The sequence below is a fragment of the Vespa mandarinia genome, chromosome 4 (assembly GCF_050613455.1).
Source record: "Vespa mandarinia isolate Hongniang chromosome 4, ASM5061345v1, whole genome shotgun sequence".
Taxonomy (NCBI): domain Eukaryota; kingdom Metazoa; phylum Arthropoda; class Insecta; order Hymenoptera; family Vespidae; genus Vespa; species Vespa mandarinia.
In genome coordinates this window covers 7,616,332-7,638,078 of record NC_140813.1, presented here as the reverse complement: position 1 = coordinate 7,638,078, position 21,747 = coordinate 7,616,332, and the positions used below count along the sequence as shown (strand labels likewise).

At 29.6% G+C, this 21,747-nt stretch overlaps 3 protein-coding genes across 7 annotated transcripts; 1 reads left to right on the top strand and 2 right to left on the bottom strand.

The window, feature by feature from the left end:
• Positions 1 to 1,410: 1,410 nt before the first annotated feature.
• LOC146873067 (monocarboxylate transporter 9-like) lies at positions 1,411 to 7,361 on the bottom strand. 4 transcript variants are annotated; one of them, XM_085656651.1, is made up of 8 exons: positions 6,921 to 7,361; positions 5,363 to 5,521; positions 4,409 to 4,679; positions 4,026 to 4,297; positions 3,645 to 3,879; positions 3,332 to 3,562; positions 2,817 to 3,011; positions 1,411 to 2,730 (listed from the first exon to the last, which is right to left on the bottom strand). In XM_085656651.1, the coding sequence occupies exons 2-8, from the start codon at positions 5,426 to 5,428 to the stop codon at positions 2,531 to 2,533; spliced, it is 1,470 nt and encodes a 489-aa protein (XP_085512777.1). In that variant the 5' UTR covers positions 5,429 to 5,521; positions 6,921 to 7,361; the 3' UTR covers positions 1,411 to 2,530. The 4 variants fall into 4 exon arrangements, with proteins under 4 accessions (XP_085512777.1, XP_085512778.1, XP_085512776.1 ...); XM_085656652.1 differs by having other exon boundaries at positions 5,363 to 5,514; XM_085656650.1 differs by having other exon boundaries at positions 5,363 to 5,527; positions 6,921 to 7,360.
• Positions 7,362 to 8,062: 701 nt separating this feature from the next.
• Positions 8,063 to 12,102, bottom strand: LOC118443148 (monocarboxylate transporter 2). The gene is made up of 9 exons (XM_035869669.2): positions 11,021 to 12,102; positions 10,606 to 10,732; positions 10,315 to 10,458; positions 9,975 to 10,102; positions 9,756 to 9,890; positions 9,276 to 9,588; positions 8,805 to 8,960; positions 8,531 to 8,722; positions 8,063 to 8,415 (listed from the first exon to the last, which is right to left on the bottom strand). Exons 1-9 carry the CDS (start codon positions 11,105 to 11,107, stop codon positions 8,252 to 8,254), a joined length of 1,446 nt encoding a protein of 481 aa, XP_035725562.2. The 5' UTR covers positions 11,108 to 12,102; the 3' UTR covers positions 8,063 to 8,251.
• Positions 12,103 to 16,619: 4,517 nt separating this feature from the next.
• Positions 16,620 to 21,711, top strand: LOC118442976 (uncharacterized). 2 transcript variants are annotated; one of them, XM_035869301.2, is made up of 10 exons: positions 17,015 to 17,103; positions 17,218 to 17,275; positions 17,568 to 17,694; positions 18,891 to 19,105; positions 19,363 to 19,453; positions 19,775 to 20,046; positions 20,136 to 20,371; positions 20,451 to 20,752; positions 20,909 to 21,103; positions 21,208 to 21,711. In XM_035869301.2, the coding sequence occupies exons 2-10, from the start codon at positions 17,267 to 17,269 to the stop codon at positions 21,369 to 21,371; spliced, it is 1,611 nt and encodes a 536-aa protein (XP_035725194.2). In that variant the 5' UTR covers positions 17,015 to 17,103; positions 17,218 to 17,266; the 3' UTR covers positions 21,372 to 21,711. The 2 variants fall into 2 exon arrangements, with proteins under 2 accessions (XP_035725193.2, XP_035725194.2); XM_035869300.2 differs by lacking the exon at positions 17,218 to 17,275 and having other exon boundaries at positions 16,620 to 17,103; positions 21,208 to 21,707.
• Positions 21,712 to 21,747: the final 36 nt, after the last annotated feature.

The following is a 21,747-nucleotide window of genomic DNA, read 5'->3' as shown; positions in this document are numbered from 1 at the left end:
CCCTCTTTTATATGATTTCCTTTCTTCTCTTTTCTCTTTCTAAGGTAATTCTCTATTATTTAAAAAATAGTTGTTAAATGCGTGAATGTTTAGATAGTGACGCATAATAGTATAATTTATCACGTCTTCTATCTAACCGATAACAATTCCCAAGATAAGGTAAATCATTCCACTGACCAATTGTTAAATTCCATTGTAGCAGGTAATCTCAATAATAGCACGTATCATGGTATCATCAGAGGTATGAAAAATGTTATTGTAACGAAGGCTATTTTCTAATGTAGCTATTTTGTACGTGAGCTCAATATTTAAAAAATTTTTAATTTTCTTTTTGTGATAAAATTATATTTAAAGAATTATGTGAACGATAGGATAAGTTTAAACGAATCGATATTAATTTGAGATATCAAAAATGTTCCCGGATTAATTATATCTATTCTTAAAAAACTCTTTTCTTCAGCATCATAATATAGATTTTTGCTTTTTTTTTGTGGAGTGCATCATAAATCATGTAATTCTTCAAAAAACGATTCTGACATTTAAATTCAACAATATTTGTATTATTTTGAAATTTCTTGAAAAATTTGATTAAAAATTATTATTACGTATTATTTATAACGACTAACGCATCTAGAATTGTTTCTTTTTCATAGCAACTTCCTTTCGAATTTTTAATATTAAGTAGTAAATATTGTCAAAAATAGTTTTCTTTAAGTTATTTCTTCTTTATTTCAATACTTTCATAAATAAAGTTCATCAATGTAACTTTACATTTATTATTCTTTTGTGCAATCTTGTACAAATATATAATGCGATTATGCGTGGCTAAAAGTGAATTAAACATATTATTGATAATAATAAAGTTTTATTTAATTATATTATATAATAATTCATTATTATATGCTTATAATAATGAAAATTCTATTTATTCTTAAAGTAAAACGTACAAAATGAATGTGGCAGTTAGTACGTTAATGATATAATGCTAATTCTATAATGCTATTATTATTATACTAAGTTCAATCAATTATATATCTTAATTAAATTGAATAATATTTTCCTACTTATTATTTCTTTTTTAAATAAAAATAAATATATTATAAATATATATTAAATATATTTTTAAATAAATTTTTGAATATGTTTCAGGACTATGACATATATAATGTTAAAACTTGCTTTCAGTAAATTTACTTAAATTAAAATGCTTATCGAAATACAGTGTGTTTGCCTGATATCGAGTACATGTTCACGATTAGATTAAAATTGTTATTTTAAATTATAAAATATATATACATATATCTCCTTATAAGGAGTATCTGTATATAATAAATTTTATTATTATTATATATTATATATATATATATATATATATATATATATATATATATATATATATATATTCCGTCAGATATTGTTATTCTTTATACGAAGATTTATTTTTGCACGTTTATATAATGAGGCTTCGATAGACAGTAAATAAATAAAATATAGCTTGATAACTGAATGCACATCGGACGATCCTTATAATTTCTTCTATCAGTACTATTTCATTTTTGCAATGAAAAAAAAATCATTTTAGAAATTAGGAATACTTAGGAATATTTGCACATCGTACAAGTCGTTTTAAACATTAACATCTGATATCATAAATACCATATACAGTGTTAAAAAAGGGTTAAGAACTTAAAGGATATATATACAGTATCTATCAAGTTGAATAAAAAATGTAGTCAACATGGATAGAAAAATTGGAAATTGACTTTGACGAATTTATGAATGATTTTCGATTCTGGCAATGACAGTAACTTTTTCCTGGTCATCCTATCTAACAAATAAAGAATTATTAAGATTTATCTTATCATACTCTTATTTTAATGTTTATAAATAGTGTTTTACACGTTTTCTTTTCGTTATCACACATGCATTATATTTTAATATCACAAAAATGTATGTATATTCTTTTAAAAATTCTTAATTTCTTTTTGTACTGTTTAATAAGGATTTCGTAATTGCTGCTATAGTATTAATCTGTGTGATTTGTAATAAAAGTTAAATCTGCTGATGATTAGAAATGTTATCTGAACTTGGATAACTATTTTAAACCACTAAGCTATTCAGGCTCTTAAGCCAATTTTTTTACGAATGCTTACTTATTAGAGATAGAGATAATCGACCCCGAAAATATTATAGATCATTAATAAAAATCTGGGCACATTAAACGTTTAAGATATATTCATGTAAGATATATTCAATGATCTACATGTTTTCGTTTTAAAATGACGATTTTTGAAACTTCTATTTTCAATGAAAAACAAACTTTTTAAAAACTTCCATTTTAATATTATATTGAATTCTTTTTTGTAACACTCTTTTTTTATATACAAATATATAGATTCCTTTATATTGAAGTATTTCACATATTCGCGCTGAAGAGGTGATGTACGAGAATTGACGAATGTTGTGAATTTTTTGATTTTATAAGAAATAGTTTTTTTTTTTTTAAATTTATAGTATAAAACTGAATATATCATCGAATATCCTGACTTTCATTTTGATTTTCCGCCAAACATCTCTCATTCGGCGTGTCCCCATTATTTTTTACTTTCACATGTTTACCAAAAGGAGACCAAAGTCCTCCGAGTAGCCACAAAAATACGCAAAACATACTCATCGCGGATGTGAAATGCAAAGAACCAATGTAACTTCCAGTTAAATCATGCACCATGCCTGGAAATATTACAAATAAATAAATAAATGTTTATTATATTTTTAAAATTCATGAATAATAATTAATATTATTATTAGATATTAACCTATGATTGGTCCCAGACTAATAGACAAAATGCCATTGCAAACCATTTGAATCCCAGATGCTGCTGGTAACCTTTCCAATGGAACGTAATCTGGTATGATCAGAGTTTGAAAAACAGCCTTTGTACCCTTTGCTATTCCTACGATAACAGCAACTAGAATTACGACGACGTAATCATCACCCCAGGTACAAAGAACTGTAAACAAATTTATAGTATTAATATTTATAGTATTAATATTGAATTATTTCGAAAAGAGAAAGGAAACGAATTTTTCGTATTATTTTTTATAATGTGACTAATGCTCCAATATGACTAATTAAAAAAGATAAAATTGTTGAAAATTAAATGAAATTAAAAAAAAAGAAATGAGGGAGAATTTTTCCAAAATAAAAACCGGATTGTTACGTTTTGAATTTTTGAAATAACTGAAATCAACCCACCCCGAGAAACACTGCATTTTTCAGGTTGACTTCTTCGCTATTTCATTTCCAAATATTTTACGTTGTTCTACGTACTCATCCTTCCAAATGTAGATCCTATTAAGGATATCACGTAAAGATTTCTTGGAGTCCAGTGGGCTTTTTGTGCGATTAGAGGAACACAAAGACGTCCAGCGATATCAAAGGCAGCTTGGATAGACATTATAGTTGCAATCTCCTTTATTTTTAATCCTGATACTTTTTCGAGGACGAAAGGTATCAACGCATTGAAGTTCGTCTCAGCTACCAAAGACATGCCCATACCTACTTTCAATAAGAAAAAGAGTTTTTATTTTTTATTATTTCAAATGAAATAATTGTCACATAAATTTTTTCTTTTTTTTTTTACCTATCACCACAAAAATATAACGTAAATCTTGTAAAAGTATGAGATCTAAGTTAGTTGAGATTTTTTGAAAAAAACTACGTTTCGTTTTCGTCTTTGTTTCTTTAAAAATCTTTTCTAGAGTTTCTTGTTTTTTAATTTGTTCTTGGTCGTTCAATAATTGGCACTCGACAACATATTTTTCGACGTCACTTTCATTTTCATTTGTCAGTGTAGCCACATTATTCACATTATAATCCTATTGAAATAATGTTAAATATTATTATATAAATGATAATACTATTTAACACTTATCATGTAAATTTTACTGCCGACAGATACGTATCTTCTATTTTATTGATAAAATACAGATAGTAAAGTATTAAGATATAGACATTGAATTACCTCAGTTTTTATTTTTTTATTAAGATCGTCGTTATTTACAAACGGTCTTAACAAGCAAGCACCTACGAAAGAATTCGCAGCGATTCCAGCGAAAATTATTAAAGTTCCCGTAGTAGCGTATGCGTCTAAAAGCTTCACTATTAAAAGTGGCATTAGAATAGGACCAAGACCGGTCAATGTTACGCAAAGTCCCATTGCTATATTACGTTTTTTTCTAAAATACGTGTTCAATGCTAAACTCGATGCTGGATAGATGATACCTTGTCCGATTCCTAATTCAAAACAAAGGATAAAAAAATTGTGTAAAATAAAAAAAATTAAAGTACATAGGTAGGTATAATGCTCTTATTAAAAAAAATGTTATTTTTATTTTCTATAATTACCTATAATAACGCAATAGCCTACAATGATGGTAGGAAGAGAGAGAGCGAATGCAGTAGTAGATATTCCAATGACGATTGTGAAACTACCAAAAAAAGCGACTTTGCGAAATGAGAATTTTTTCATCATGGGTCCACTTATCAAACCCAGGCTGCAGCATATTGTACCGTTTAAATGAAGTATCAAGGATGTTTGCGTTGCGCTGATACCGAGACTCGTAAAACGTTTTCCAAAAATAAGACCATAACATTGTTGAATCGGCAGTATAGATAGCTATAAAATCAAACAAACAAATTATTGTCGTAGATATTCATTTTTCAAAAAACGAATATCTTCACTCGTAATGTTGAGACTCTTTTATATCGTTAGTACTCGTTACTTGTCAAAACAAGTCGTTAGGATTTGAGAATAGATATCATATTGCAAAGATACGAAAATTTGCTTTTTTTCTTAAGCTTGTGCCATATTTACGATTCTCCATAAATGTTTTATAATGTCAAACTTATCCGTGTCATTGAATGGGATAAAAAAACGTGACGATTGAATAATTAATTAGACGAAACGATCAAATTATGAATTTTGTATTATTTTTCAATGTTTATCAATATGAAAGATAAATAAAGGATACTCTTTTTAATATACTATTCTAAATATAAATATATAATTCTATTAAATTAAAAACAAAGGGAAGAAAAAATCGATATATTATCGTGTATCATATTAGTATATCGTATGCTATAAAAAATAAGCAGACGAATATCACGGGATAAAGGTTACATTTAAGAGAATTTCGATAAAAAGTAGAAGTGAGGAAGAAAATGATAATATATTCAAATAGAACGAATGTATAAAGTGTATATATATATATATACGTATATATGTACTCTTATCAACTTCTCAGATTTTTTGAGATGTATTTCAAATTGAGGAATATGGGAGATACGGGACGGACTTACGTTAATAATGGTGACACCAAGAACGATCATCCAAGCCCAGCCTCTGTCAGCTTCACACCGAGTCATGATATCGATCTTATCGATCAGTTTCGAAATTTTTCACGAATAAAACCTTTCTAACGTCTCTCTTTGATGGTTCGTCTTCGAATAGTCTGCAGACTGTTGCTTTTAGATAATTGATCAGTATACAAGTCAGAATAAAGAGATAGAGAGAAAGAGAGAGAGAGAGAGAGAGAGAAAGAGAGAGAGAGAGAGAGAGAGAAAGAGAGAGAGAGGAAGAGAGAGATAGAGAGAGAGAGAGAAAGAGAGAGAGAGAGAGAAAGAGAGAGAGAGAGAAAGAGAGAGAGAGAGAGAGAGAGATAGAGATAGAAAGATAAGACACAAGATGGATTTTTTGATAGGAACATGAAGATAAAAGAAGAAAGATACAGAAATCAAGAAAGAAAAAAAATGATTAATTGGTCTTCTCACCCGCACATGAAAATATTAATCACGCTTACCTATACCTAACTGTTTAATGATATATATATTATTTCTATGATTTCGGTATCATATGCCGTTTGAGCAATAAAAAAGGCGGGATAATGTTGTAAAAAATTGTTCCGTTTTAGCAGCGGAATTAAGATTTAAAAATATCCGCAAAAGAGAATTTTCTAATTTTATATGGTTAATCAAAAATTTTAAATCTTTGTAACATTCTTATTTCTTTTAAAGCAGATGATATATAGTTTTATATTTTATATAATATAATTAATTTTAATTCGGAAGAATTGGTAATACCTTTAATAGTTAGCATAATAAATAAAGTATAAAAGTTATTTTTGTAATATCTTTTCTAAAAACTCAAATTACAGCATGTCGATATTATATATAGTTGATAGTACTTTGATGTTAGATAAGCGGAGTAGAAATAAGACGGAGCACTTCATGGACACTTTAATCGGCTGAATTGCTTCTACTCTTCTTATGTACATTTATAGTATATATTCGATCTAGTTCTGTATAATGATAGGTAATAATCTTATCATTCGTTAAGTGTCAACTTAAATTATTTTTATGATAAATTTTGATATTACTAGGTGACACGTCCAATTAAAAACTATTCTCTTATTAATTAATCTGAAACGTATAATAATTATTTTATTTTATCTCTTTAACAGTACAAAAATGGTTGATTTTTTATCGATAGAAAATCGATCTAGTAATTGATCGATCGATTGAATGATTTCATTTTTCTTTACTTGCTATTTGAAATTTTTATATTATTATGAATAATTATCGTTTCTTGCTATATGTCAACGTTCGTTTAATGAAAATATTTAATATTTATAAGCATATCGTTCTTATGCAAATTATTTGTTATAAATAAATTATAATTATTTGTTATAAACAACGCGTATGAGTGCCTATTCATTACTTTTTTTCGACGTTGTTATTTGATAAATTATTAATGTCTCTTTGCTCATATTGTCCATGATTGTTCGTTCGTATTAATATAAAACACAAATAATAATTAAACGTTTCGTAAAAATGAACTGAATCATCGAGTAAACGATACCATTTAATTATAGGAAAAATTTATGTTGTTCATTCAGTCTTTCTTTTCCTCTTCGTATTTTTCCAATTTGTATATTTCCATATTTTAATGATCACGTGGAAGAAATAAAAACGATTATATTACGTTACGTTTTAACACGAACTGCGATCGTTTCGAGACTAAACCTTGTGAGTCAACGATGACACGATTGTAATCGGCTTTATAAAATATATTCCAGAGTGTGCTGTCACTTTCGTATTCGTATCTTCATCTTATATTATCTACGTGCGTTCGAAGCATATAAGACGATTACGCTCGAGACGCCTCCTTTATTGCTACTTTCAAAGCGATTTTAACTTCTCTTCCTTACCGACCGATTGTTGAGTTTTAAGAAATCGAAATAATCATGCTTAACGAAAAATATCTGATTAGCAAATATTTATAATTTATCATTTCGGAGCATCTGTTACAATATCGATTTATCATAAAGTAAAGTATTCAGAAAGTCCTTGTGCAAAATAAATATATTCATCTTATATTGTAATAAATTTCAATGGAAATTTAATTTTTTTCCTTATTAAAAAATATTAAAGGGAATTATTGAACCTAATAAATTCCATATAAATTAATTTGGTGATGAATGATCGATATTATTTGAAATCTATAATTAACACGTGTAAGATAAAAATATAATAAAATATTAAAGAAATATCGATGATCGCGCGATGTAATTTTTATTATTTGTAATATAAGTTACGAAGTACATATTATCCATCATTCGTTAGTACCGATATAAAAAGATCACCTATTGTACATGGTATTCCCACAATGATAAAAGAAATCATGAGGATGATAATAGATCTCTGATGTAATGTTAAATTAACGATAAGACATAATACGTATAAATTCTTAGAATCCGTAATTGTGCACCATTATAGCGTTGAGAGAATAGTGATGAAATGATCTAACGCTATTCTTGGTTTAATTTACCTACACTTAATCTCGTTAATAGTGATACCGGAAAGACAAATAATAAAATAATCTACATAGAGGTTAAATGTCTCCTTACTGATGCTGTTGATTCTTTTTTAGTAAAAAAAAGTATAAATGAACTATAGGAGTGTTGAGGAATGGGAAAGAATTAATTAAAATCTATGATCATGTTTAAGTGCATTTTTATCGTTTAATAAAGTAAAAATAATAGTCAGTAGCATATAATTATAAGTATTATATATTGCAAATTGGAACTCGGTAATAATACTTGAATTACTGTACAAGATTGATCATCTTATTTTCCAAGATGGATCTTTTAAATTTGAATGAGCGATCGTTAAAAAGAAAAGAACAACTCGTTATTCTCTTGTACTCTTATGTGTTTCTTCAATCAAGTCGCGTTTCCTTTTACGTAGGCCGAAATATGAGAACTCGACGGTCCACGAGACAAAAGTCAGAATGATCAGGCTCGTCATTACGTGAATGCATACTCTATAGCTCTGCGTGTAGTCTCGTATGTATCCTGCATCAGTATGAAAACGTTTTCTTCTAATATCGATTATTCTTCTTATGGCTCAAGTGAAGATTCGTACGAATGATAATGGAAATTATGTACAGAATATCTTGCGGTTACTTACCGATAAGTGGACTCATAGCAACAACGAATATACCCTTTGAAACCATAAATATTCCGAAAGCACTAGGGAGTCTCTTCAAGGAGCAACATTCAGAGATACTGAGGTTTAAATTGACCAAAGTAGCTCCACGCAAAAATCCTATTATTATGAATATCACTATTAAAGTTGTTCCTTTCGTTCGCTCGGCCAATACTGAAAAATGATAATGAATGTAGGAAAAATAATTAGCGATGATTTGCGATGAGTCTATTATGATTTTAATGAAAGAGCTTACCGGAACGTCCACAACCAACCATGATCGAACAAATCCAAAATATCGATCTCTTCTTCAAGCCAAACTTATCGAAGATTGTTGGTAACGTCAGACGTGCGAGGATGTCCGTAAAGGCAGTGAGGGATAAACAAAAAGCGACTTCCGCCTTGGTCATTCCTATCGATCGTCAAGTATCTCGAGGAGTCTAGCTAAATTCTAAGTAGTGCCGTAGCGAGGCTTAGTTTTCATTAGATGGTCGATTTGATCCTTTACAAGTTCGCAAAGTTTTTAACGATATAATAAAAAAAAAAAAGCTTCCAATTAATCTTTCTTTTCTGTTCTTTTTTTTTTTATATAAATAAAACACGAGCAATGTCGACTTTTTCAAGATTTAAATAAATCTATGAAGAGCGTTAGATCGATCGATCGACGAACCACCAACGTTCCTTGCTACGATACCGCTCATGAATTCTTTTGCTAGGCGATACTAACCGATGCTCGAGAGGAAAAATGGAGTCATCAACTTGAAATTTGATTCTGCCACGTAATAAAGGCTAGTACCTATAATTACATTCAGATAGACCGTATCTTTGAGAAGATCCAAATCGAAGGTTTTCTTTATTTTGCCAAAACACGTTGTTTTTTTGTCATTCTCATCGTCCTCGACCTCGATGATTTTTGAATCGTTCTTCATTTCATTTTTCTTTCTGCCGTCCGTATCACGACTCGTGTCATTCGTCACTTTACGCAGTGACATTGAATAATTTTGCAGCAAAGCATCCTTCTCCTTTGGCTCAATGATTTTCTATAAGAATCATTTGATAATCATACGTCATTATATTTCCATAAGTTTCAGTCGTATGATAATTGTTTTTGACATGTTATTTCGAAATGGATAACATGTTTTTTTTTGAGATAAAAATTTTCTTATTATAATGATTGATGAAATTCAAGATAAAATTTTTACATTACTTTAGGAATTGAGATTTCTTTTCTAGTTTCCAAAGACCTCAAAAGACAGGCACCTACTACCGAATGAAGTGCCCATGCACTTATAATCAACATTGTTCCACGAAATCCGTACGATCTTAGAAGTATATGAACGAGCTGTAGTAAAAAAAGATACATACTTTGTCGAGTAATTATATATCTGTATGGATTAGTTATCGTTACATAAATCATTTTACGGACCTGCGGTACCAACATCATTGCCAAGGTTGTTCCAGCCATTGAGAAGCCCACTGCTTGTCCGCGTTTCTTGTCGAAGAAAGTGTTCAAGGCTACGAAGGCGGACGCGATCGCAATTCCTGTACCAAAGCCTGTCGTAACGCAATAAATTGCTATTATGATATATATTGTCATAAATATATCGAAGATTATAAAAAAATTGTAATTTTTGAAAATTCATTGATTTTGTTCGAAAAAGTCAAGGAATATTTGACTCAGATCACTTTTCAAATTATTGACATTATATAAATAAATAGTTGTAATCGTTGCTTAATAGAATGTTTGTGAAAGCATGATTATTTACCTCCTAAAATACTATAAGTACATATCAAATAAAACATGCTGTTCGCCCTGGATGTCAACATAAGTGCTGTGCAACTCAGAAGTGAGCCAAAGAATGCGACCTTTCTGTAAGAGTATTTCTTCAACAATGGTCCAACAAAAAGACCTATGAGAAAGAAAAAGATAATGATCGCTTCATTTGTACGAGAATTGATGATCAAAAGAGGTCTTTTAATTTTTTATATCAATATAAAAACAATCAACATAAAACAATTAGATATTACGAAATAATGAATGAAAAAGTAACGGTTACCTGAAAAATTGACGATAGCGTCAAGTACGCTCATTATCATTGACGTTCCAGTAGATTCGATATGGAGATCTTCCAAAAGATCTTGGAAGAGAAGACCAAAAGATGGATCCAATGACCTCAAGGAGAGCTAACCATATATTATTAAATTAATATATCTCTTCATTATTTAATAAAGAAATATCAATATATTTCTTTGTTAACGTCATATCATTTCAGTTAGTAAAAAATGTAAACGAAATCGTGATTAAATAAAACAATGGTCTCTTTTTATGTGGATTGACAGCATACACGTATACATACGTACATACACACACACACACACACACACACACACACCTATGTGTAAAAAAATGAAAATTTCTATCTTTCGAAATTAAATAATTTTGGTCTGTTAATAAAAAAAATTCGAACTTACCGAGATTAAACTACTACCTAGGCAAACGAACCAGCCCCAACCACCATCCGGTGCCTTTTTTCTTGTATCGTCATGTGAGTTCTTCATTTTTAACGACGAGAGAATTTTTGAAACCCGCACGTTCGATCGTGATTACGAATTGAACTGAAATCGACTTGGCACGTGTTACGATTGAAAATTCCGTGTGACAGAAGGTTTCTGCTTTTGATCACATAATCAAGCGAAACAGTCACTATTGATAACTATCACTTTATTCAACAATCACTGATTGCTCGATATAGTTAATCTATCGATTTTCTCTCACTTCTTTTATCGATATTTTCTTTGTTAACATCCGGTTAACACATACCATTTAAGCCGTAACTTCGTTCGTCCATTCATCCACTTATTTGTTCGTTACTTCGCTTGACTTATCGTTTTTATCTCTGTTTTAGTATGTATCAGTCGAAGTTAAAGATAATTCGTTAAAACATTCGTTCATACATAACCAATCCAAAGGACCGTAGATGTTCCATTTGAAAAAATCTCTTGAAACGACATGATTCATTAAGTCGATTATCATTCGTAAAGAAGGTATCTCCGATTATTGTGATAATCACTGTATTTTTCTTTATTTAATCGACAAAACTGAGATTATTATTTATCGCCATCAGGAAATCACATTATTAAGAAAGGTTAAATTTTCTGACAACGTGGAACATCTTATAAAATTCATTCAAATAATTTTTATTACGATATCCCAAACTGTTATTACAAATTCACTGTTATCGACACGAACGGTTGTTATCATATAATTAATAATATCGATTCAACGTATAAAATACTTTTTTATTTCACGTACATAATTATTCATGAACATACACCAATGCACTTGTATTTCGAACGACAAATATTTGCATTATATGTACATTATACATGAAAACGTTGATTCTTGTTTCGCAATAAGGATCACGAGTTATCCTGTGAGCAGAGTGACTTCATCTGCTCTCTCTGCGACCGACAGTAAGACTTGATAACATTTATCGTCTGTCCGACTATTTCTAATGTGCCGTCCACTACTCGTCGACCTTCTTTCCATTACGTTTTACACACGACGCACGACGCACAAACAGCGGAAGGATCACGATAATGAAAAGAACGAATAGCGAACCAGCGGGCGTTTCTAATCACTGGCTATCTCGCTTCTTTAGTCTTTCTCTCATTTTTCTTTCGTCCTGTATATTCGTATTCGACTCGCGTTTGTCTTTCGCATAATTTCATATCGTGCGATTGTTAGCATAAATTTAAATTTCCTGCGTAGAAGTTTGCCTACCAAATAGGTTCAAATGATTGGCATAGTTAAAATAGTAATATAGTTAACATTAAAATTACCAAACACGTAAAAATGATAGATTTCCGATATCTTGTTTTATAATTACCAAAAATTATAATCAAGATATAGATATAAGTTAAATGTTATTTTTCTTTATTTATTATTGTAAAATTAAATAAATTAAAAGATAATATCGAATATACTGTTTTATCCAAATTGACGGATATAGTATGTTGGTAGTTCTAACTTCAATTTCTTTTTTATAATCGATTCTTCGTTTATTCGTATGATTTCTTTTTTATCATTTTATTTTATTTTATGTAACTAACATATATTGAAGGTGAAATTTATTCGTATATGTATACGTAATGAAATGTTACAATCCAGCCACGCAAAGACTTCCGAACGGGAAGTCGAATAAAATAATTCGATAAATGCGGCCGAAAAACTCGTTTGCTACACCTACCGGCACTAACAAGGGAAAGGTGATTTTATGAGGTTGCGTATAAGATCTGGATGGAATAAAATATACTCGTATATACAATTATATCTACAGTCGAACAAGAGTATTAAGATGTTTGTCAGGGATGTGTATGTACATATGTATCGTCGGTATCAAATAGAGATATGTATAATACATATACGTCAAAGAAAGTTACGAATACGAATTTTATTGAATTTATTAACATAAAAATTTAAATAATCTCTGTTGGTCTTTTGTGACTGTCTATACGTATGTATGTATATATATATATATGTGTTCAAGTATATATGCATATATTTATGATTATTTTATCGATTAGATGCTTTTCAATATTTTAAACAATTTCCTGGTTCATTGGATATAACAGAATATTAATGGTTACATTGTGGAAATTCCTTGATCATTTTTTTTAATACAGTCGAGTTGCATTACAAAAAGTAACGTATTTCAATATTTCGACTCTATTAAGAATATTTTGAAATACTTATTTATCGAAGATGATGCGATCGTACTAATAATATTACAGAGTATAATAGGAAAGATAATATTATTCGATAGCATTGGACCAGCAGTGGTAATATACTATGTTGTGTCATAGGAAAAAAATCTCTAAGAGAATATGAGTCAACCGCAAGATCCATTTGTCTGGTTTCACGGCGAATAAAATATCTATCTTCGTCATTTTTATCGATATCTTATCTATATTTCATTGACGTCACTTCTTAATCATTAATAAATCAATGCATCGAGGCATGTTTTACATTAGCTTTCATTATTTATTCATTAATTATTAATATAATAATTAATGAGAAAATAATTCATTGTTCCGTCTTTTTAATTCATTCTGTCTTCTTAATTCTGTAATTAAACTCTATTATGACGGAGTTGAACGTAAATTAAATTTGTAATGTGTATTTATCAATTATGAAATGTACATTTATCTTTTAATTTACCGTGTAACATCTGATACTTTTAAATATTATGCAAATAATTAGTTTCTTATTTAAGATATATGAAATTAAAATAAAATGCATTAGGAATGAATATACATATATTAGTAGAGCGTTAGGAATGATATAAAGATATCAAGATATGTTAAAACATTGAGTTTTTAATTCCAGTAAAATTTTGGTAATTCTAGTCATCTTTAGTATACTGCAAATGTTCAATTCTGGATGACTTTAGTAAGAAAAAGGTTAAATACAATATAATTATAATGCAGTTTTTAAAAATATATAAATTTTTATCGAAGAAATATCGAATTAGCGCAAGATATATTTCTTGTCTACTATTTATACTTCGAGTAGTCTATATGCAGGCTGCGCCGAATGGTATGCAATTATTGTATCGCTGCAACTGCAGTAAAACGACCACTTTATTTTTTTTCATTAATATCAAAATAATTATCAAATTGTTTGTGATCGATACGTTAACGTTTTCAAGTAATGCATTAATAAGTGGTTGACAATAATTAAGCTTTTTCTTTTTTTTTTTTTTTTATGAATTTTAAGGAGTTTACGTCGAAAACAGATTAAACTTGGAAGAAGATATTCATAAAAATAATATTTTTCTCCTTGCAGGTTATCGATTGAATTTGCATTAAGCACATGATCAATGCATTTATCAGTTTCTTGCAGAACATTTTCCATTTCAATAATTTCATTTACTTCTATGATTTTGTTTCGTAAATACGCAACATAACGCAAACATAATAGTATGAAATACAAACATTCTTCAGGCGCAACGATACGTCGTTTCAGTAATGAGCAAATTTTACATATTTATACTAAAACATATTTTAATTTATACTAAAGAAATTTTATATTAAGAAATTTTAAATATTTACACTAATTTCTTCATATTTATACTAAAGTTATAATGATAGCTATATTGTGTATGTTCTCATAATTATTAAGAAGGTTAGAGGTGTATATTTGCTGATAACTTTTACTATATATTCTTCTAGCATAAAAGTTATTGTTAATATATGTATAATAAATTTTTAGTGAAGTTCAACAATATTTTGTTGTGCGTGTTGTTTTCTTAGATCTAAACTTAAAAATCAATGAAGAGGATCCATTGATTCAAAATGTTTCTGACTTTTCAAATTATAACCGCATCTATATATATTTAATTTGTACCTTATTAGTTTAATAAACTATTCAATCTAATAATTTTCTTACGTCGCACAATGATTATAATTAATAAAATTTACAATTAATAATCTTCAATTCTAAGTTTACAATTGATCACATACACAAAGATATATTTAGGGTGAGCCAAGCAGAGTACGTGAGCGCCAATATTAAGAGAAGAGAGGAGAAAACCGAAAAAGATAGTATTCTATTATTCTCTAGAATAAAAATCGTATTTAATAGAGAAATAGAAACGAAAAGATGGAATTGGAATTACACACGTATTCAGGGGAAGTATAATTTCTGCGTTTGTCCTAGGAGTTATTTACTCTAGATATGTCTCTGCAAATACGTTTCTTCAAATGATTATTGAAAAATATATTGCCCTGATAATATTTTCAGTTGTTTAATTTATATTACTTCCTATTGAAGAAGAATGTCTTATCTAAAAAAGTTTCAGGAGCAAAGGATGAACTATATCGGTATTTAAATCATATCTTCATTAAATAAAAAAATTATTTTACTTCATAAAAAAAGAACAAGGCAAACAATTTATTCAACAGAAAAAATCAATCGTAATGCGCCATTTAAAGCTTTCTGTCTTTCTCCGTTCCTTTACATAAATCTAGATTATCATAAGCAATATTTCATATTAATCGAGTAACACAATTTGACTATATTAGTTACGACACAAAAATGTAGCTTTTATAACATTCTGTCAACCTTAATTACTGCTACTTAACTGCAAATCTTATTTTCTTGAATTTTTAACTACAAAAGCTTTGTGGTAACTAATAAAAAAATCAAAATGGAGGTACAACTAATTTAGCTGTATTAACAGACATAAAATCACTTTGACAGCAATTAGAAAAATCGAAATTAGCTGAAGCGAATCAAATTCAGAAAAAGTAGTACATTTTACAAAAAAAAAACAGCTCTAATGTGGCTGTAATTTGTATGTGACTATCAGCTTTATGTAAAACTTAGCATGTATCAGAGATTGTCAATGAATCTATACGTTTATTTATGCGGTTCTAAAATTATTACTTAAGGATCTATATATAGTTCTGTAATCATTGTATTCTTATAGGAGTTTGTGTCCGCTCTAATATACTTACATGTACATTATAAATTGTAATAATAATTTTCAATGATTAATTAATCTTTGACTTTGATCTATGTTTAGTGAAACGAAGCTTCTGGGTTGTTAGTGGTCCAATGCTAGATGAACCAAAAAACTTTTTTGATTCTCTTTTTATTCTTTTCACGTAATTTAAAGATTAAAATCTAATTGAACATTGATTTACATATAAAATACATTATTCATTTATTAGTTTGGTGTTTATCTTTTTGTTTTATTCTGTCATTGCCGTAATGTCCTTATGATGACATTTTTACAGAAAAATAGTTGTGAAGCTAAATAAATGATTGCGACTTCATTTCCAAAACTGTTATCCCACTATTCCTACTATAACTTTGTCAAAAATCATAATGACATTGTAGCTGCGGTAGAAAAAAAAAGTTGCAATTTAAGCTGCGACAACGTTATCGTCGACGTTCTAAAACTTGACTTGGATAATGATGGGTATTTACTACAGTGACGTTGAATACACAGATAACGGAATTTTTTGAATCGTTTGTTACTTGTCTTATTCAGTCTTTCAAATCTGTCTGTCTCAGAAATCTGTCTTTCTCACTATCGTAAAACTGTTCTTGTGAATCGTCCGCAACTATATTACATGATACTGGACGTTAAAAGAAAAAGAAGAAGAGTAAGAGATATAGAAAATAAGAGACACAAGTAATTTTGAATTTGAAACCGAATGTTCAAATAATCACGTTAAATGTTACAACTTTTGCGAAGAAACTATCAGAGATAATAAAAACAAGTGTTAATAAATTTATCGAGCTATTGTGCTCATATTTCGTAATTCATAAGAGTAAAATGATAGTTGCAAAGAGGAACGGTAGAACACCAGAAATGACAGCTTTAACGACTAATAGCGTAGAAGAGACCGAAAAGAAAGATCGGAACCTGACAAGAATTGATCATCAATTGATTTGTGAGCTGGACGATGATATTAAATTGGAGGATCTGGCACCAGACGGTGGTTGGGGGTGGATGGTGGCTTTGGCGATGATCATCGTTCTTGTATGTGAATAACGACTGCTTAGAGAGTGATTTAAATTGGATTTTGAATTTAATCCATTTGTAAATGAAAGAATTTTGGAGTGTCTTAAATTCCTGTATTTTATTCAATTACAGGTCTACGTACTTTTATCCAACTTGTGTGTTACTTGTACAGAGAAGTACAATGTTGCCGGTGATTTATTTTCTAGAGCAATTACATAACATATTAAATTACCTTAATTGCTTAAATATTCAAAGATAAAAAATATTATATAATATAAAATATACAATATGAGAGGCGATAACAAGCCTAACTTAATCATTCGTTTGCGAATGATGTTTCGTATAATTCGTGATTTCTATTTTGCAATTATATTAAATTTTTTGCAAGCCCTATCATTATTTCGCGATTAACGTCCATGAAATCAATTTTTGGATTCTTTTAATTATAGACGTCTAACAAATAATATAAATTATTTTTTCAGGTGACGACGCTTGGACCGGCCTCGTCTTTCGCCATAATTTTCGGTGATTTTCTCGTGACTACTGGTCAGACTGGAACTGCCATGACGCTCTTTAATTCAGTCTTTATGATCACTTTCTCCATCTCTAGTAAGTTGGAATCTGACGCATAATTGCATGTACTTTTTTTGATACAAATATTACGACATGAAGTTCGTAGTAACGTAAAGGCACGTTTGAATTTTATGGAGAAATTTGAGTATTTCGATATTTTAAAGAGAAATTAGTAAAAAAAATACCGGAAACAATAAAATACGATTTCTTATGATTTTGAGAATAATCATAGATTTTTTATTTTTCATATTTGTATTTGAACAATTTATGAAGAGAATTGTCCTTGTTCTTGAGAAAGATGAAACTATGACTTTATGAATTCGTAATTTTATATAAGGACGCATCCTTATATTAAGCATTGTTGTATTATGATTTTCATTAGGCGCCAAGATGAGGAATAGTATATGCGAGACGTCGAGACACGAAGTATATTTGCTTACAAACAGAACAGTGTTATAACGTGTCGTTAAACATGTGTGTTGAGTTCTCATTCGTAATACATATATACACATATCATTTGCGACGTGTACACTGTAGTAAACTTGATCCATGATCTATATATCAAATCAATTCTATTATTGTTAAAAAGTCTTAATCAATTCTGTTTACGTCTTTGTATTGTCTTATATATATGTAAGACAATATATATGTTATATATATGATGCGGTAAAAACTTTTTTTGGTAAGATTTGAGTTTTTATATTAACTTGAAATAAGTTTGTAATCTATTTCTTATATATCGTACAGTGAATATAGTTCTGTTTCGATTATTGTATTACGTATATGCATGTATAAGGAACTTATATATGCATATTTAAAAATAAAATTATTTATAAAATAACGAGAAAGTAATAAATCGAAAGATAAGATGATATCGGATAATCGATAAAGCTAGTATGTTCGTATACGTCGTCAATTTGCATAAGGATTAATATAGATCGTGCTAAAAGAGAAAAACAGTAGCGATAAGAGAAAATGATGAACCGAACAGTAGCTTGTGTGCTTTGTACATAATTTCACAAAAACTTTTCCGATCTTATGTATAGATAGTCTAATAAGAAATATTTTTTATGTATTTCTACTTGTTATCTTTTCTTTGCAAGGAATTAAATAAAGTTTAAAACTTTTTAATTCATTCATTGTATCATTAAGTATATGATTAAGATCATGACAACTGAATGAAAGAGGTTTTAACTTGGTACGTATTTGTAAACTTTAATTTGTATTTGTAGGTTTATTAACGAATGCATTGTTGAAGAAATATTCGATGAGACCGGTTGGAATCGCTGGTGCGATGTTCTTCTCCATACCAAATGTCGCATTGGCATTCGTTAACAATGTCTACCAAATGGCTTTCATATTCTTTCTTCAAGGGATCGGAATAGGCCTTCTTATTACGATATGTAACACGAATTTCAACGCTTACTTTGTGAAGAAACGTACCCGAGTGAGTGAAAACGAGAAATTCGAAACATCGATATTAACGATATACTTTCATTATTCTTTCTGTTTCGAGAGAGAGAGAGAGAGAGAGAGAGAGAGAGAGATAGAGAGAAAGAGAAGGAGAGAAAGAGAGAGAGAGAGAGAGAGAGAGAGAGAGAGAGATAGAGAGAAAGAGAAAGAGAGAAAAAGAGAGAGAGAGAGAGAGAGAGAGAGAGAGAATTATACAGCAAAAAATTATATCGAAATAATTTTATGTCTCAGGTAATGAGTCTGGCTCAAACGATCATCGGTATGGGTGGCATCGCTTATCCCATTTGTATTGAGAAAATGATGTCAATGTACGGTTTTCGAGGTAATTTATTTAATGCAAATACGTATGAAGAAAGTATATTATTGTACATATATTATATATTCGCCGATTTATTACATATAAATAAAATATTATTAGATACTTATCGTGAGAAAAGTTTCTTATATAAACAAATAAAAGATTATTAAATTTCTTTATAACATGTAATTAAATTTTATTATTTTCTACTCGTGAAAAAATAATGACTAAAATTATCGATAAATTGTATCGACAGCGGTAAGATTCGAAATTGGTTTTATTGGGTGAAATGATTTTACTTCTCTGTCTTTTTTCAATAATTGTGTATTTCTTTATGCGTCGAAGGAACCGCAGCGTTGACAGGTGCTTTCAGCCTGAATTGCATTGCCGGTATGACGATGATGCATCCGGTCGAGTGGCATGCTAGAGATCCGGCGGAGGTTCGTGCAGAGAGAATTCGGGAGGCTGATGAGAGAAAATCGAAAGGATTTGCTATATCAGAACGACGTTCGACCATTCATGTCCATCAGGAGTCTGTATCAACCAGGAGGTGCAGTTTACGTAGCTTAAAGGAGGAAAGTTCAAAGGAAGTTCCTCTGCTAATTGATACTTACAAGGTTTTTATGTTTTCTTTTCCTCTTTTTTCTTTTGATCAGAAATTAAAATGAATTGATCAAGTTCGACTTGATTTTGAAATCAATTTTAGACTCATGCAAAAAAAGTTGCATCAATATCCGAGCTCGAAGGTCTTCGCGTGAGATCGTGGTCTTTGTCGGCACGGGAAGCTTTGACTAGAAAATTCTCTGCTCTTTCGGCATCGAGTTTGACAAATTTGGCCAGTGGTGTCGGAGCTCTTACAGATATCAGACACAATCGTTTGGATAAAATCACGAAGGTGGCCGATCAAAAACAACGAGATGAACACGAGGATGAACAGACATTGTGAGCTTTATGCTTTCATTATTCTTCCATCTGTCATATCATACTTATTCTGTTATCTATTTTCTTTTCTTTTCTATAGATCAATGTCTAATATGTTATCCGATCTTTTGGAGGTGTCTTTGATAAAGGATCGTTCCTTTTTGAACCTATGTTTTGGCATTAGTTTTGTTTTTACGAGCGATTTTACATTTAGTTCATTACTGCCATTAATGTTGACCAATTATGGGTATGATACAAGCGATGCCGCTTTGGCTGTTATGGTTGGTGCTACAGCCGAATTGATTTCAAGAATTTTACTTGCTATTTTCACCGTTTTCGTCAACGTCAAAGCCAAGTACTTGTTTTTCATTGCCATGATCGCAATGTCGTTTGCTAAAGCAGGTAAAATGTTTTTAAACTATAGTTTAATAACGTACTAGTTTATAAATATTTAATTAATAATAAATAACTATAAATATTTAATAATAATGTACTAGTATATAAACTATATCAAGAAAAGAATTTTTGTAGAGTTTATTAGCAGTTTATTTGTTATAGGATTTTTAATTTTCGAAAATACTTTGATGGGCGCATTAGTGATGAATGCAGCAATTGGAATGGTCCGTTCTTGGCTGCTAGTTCCTCAACCTTTAGTTATCATAGAGGACATTAGCATTGATAAATTTGCATCTGCTTATGGTATTTTTGCGGTTGTCAATGGTATCGTCTCGATTTTTTTAGGTCCTTTTATTGGTACGTTGTTCTCACAATTTTTATGATTATTTTTTATTTATTGATAAATTTCTACGGTAATTAGGTCAAAATGTATGATATTTGTATTTTTAAATAAATTGTAGGGTTTGTTAAGGATTGGACCGACAGCTACCGAGTTTGCCAATACGCTATGTTAGGAATGAATTCCATTTTCGTCATTCCATGGGCTTTGCAGTTTATTTTCGTAGATCTTCTAAAATGGAGGAAGGAGCGACGAAACAAAATTTTATCATCCTCCCTAAATTAATGCAAATGGAGAGAGATGGAGAAAGACCAGTAATTAGTATAAGTATTCAATAGAATAGGTGTATAGAAATTGAAGGCGTTAAATACGATAATAGTAATAGCGGAAATAAGAAATAATTATACTCTCTATCGATTATATTATATCACAATAATTTTATATGACGATTCGTATCGATCGTCCATTTATATATATTTCGTTAAAGAACGTTTATTTTATTCCTCGCTTATTTCTTATTTTGCATTTCTTCTGATCGCATAGTGAATGCAAATATTACGACACTTTCATGAAGACGAGATGCTTTAGTATTGTAGACAAAACATATTTCTATGAACGATAACATGATTATATTTATTCAATATAATTACGAATGAAATAG

Excerpts from the sequence above, each read along its gene's own strand:
- LOC146873067 (XM_085656651.1), bottom strand. The coding sequence starts at position 5,428 with ATGACTCGGTGTGAAGCTGACAGAGGCTGGGCTTGGATGATCGTTCTT. Across the intron at positions 4,298-4,408 it reads AGGCTATTGCGTTATTATAG|GAATCGGACAAGGTATCATC; the intron begins GTAATTATAGAA and ends GTTTTGAATTAG. Across the intron at positions 2,731-2,816 it reads TAGTCTGGGACCAATCATAG|GCATGGTGCATGATTTAACT; the intron begins GTTAATATCTAA and ends TAATATTTCCAG.
- LOC118443148 (XM_035869669.2), bottom strand. The coding sequence starts at position 11,107 with ATGAAGAACTCACATGACGATACAAGAAAAAAGGCACCGGATGGTGGT. Across the intron at positions 10,459-10,605 it reads CGCTATCGTCAATTTTTCAG|GTCTTTTTGTTGGACCATTG; the intron begins GTAACCGTTACT and ends TCTTTCTCATAG. Across the intron at positions 8,723-8,804 it reads GGTTGGTTGTGGACGTTCCG|TATTGGCCGAGCGAACGAAA; the intron begins GTAAGCTCTTTC and ends ATCATTTTTCAG.
- LOC118442976 (XM_035869300.2), top strand. The coding sequence starts at position 16,897 with ATGATAGTTGCAAAGAGGAACGGTAGAACACCAGAAATGACAGCTTTA. Across the intron at positions 17,695-18,890 it reads GATCACTTTCTCCATCTCTA|GTTTATTAACGAATGCATTG; the intron begins GTAAGTTGGAAT and ends TTGTATTTGTAG. Across the intron at positions 20,372-20,450 it reads CACGAGGATGAACAGACATT|ATCAATGTCTAATATGTTAT; the intron begins GTGAGCTTTATG and ends TCTTTTCTATAG.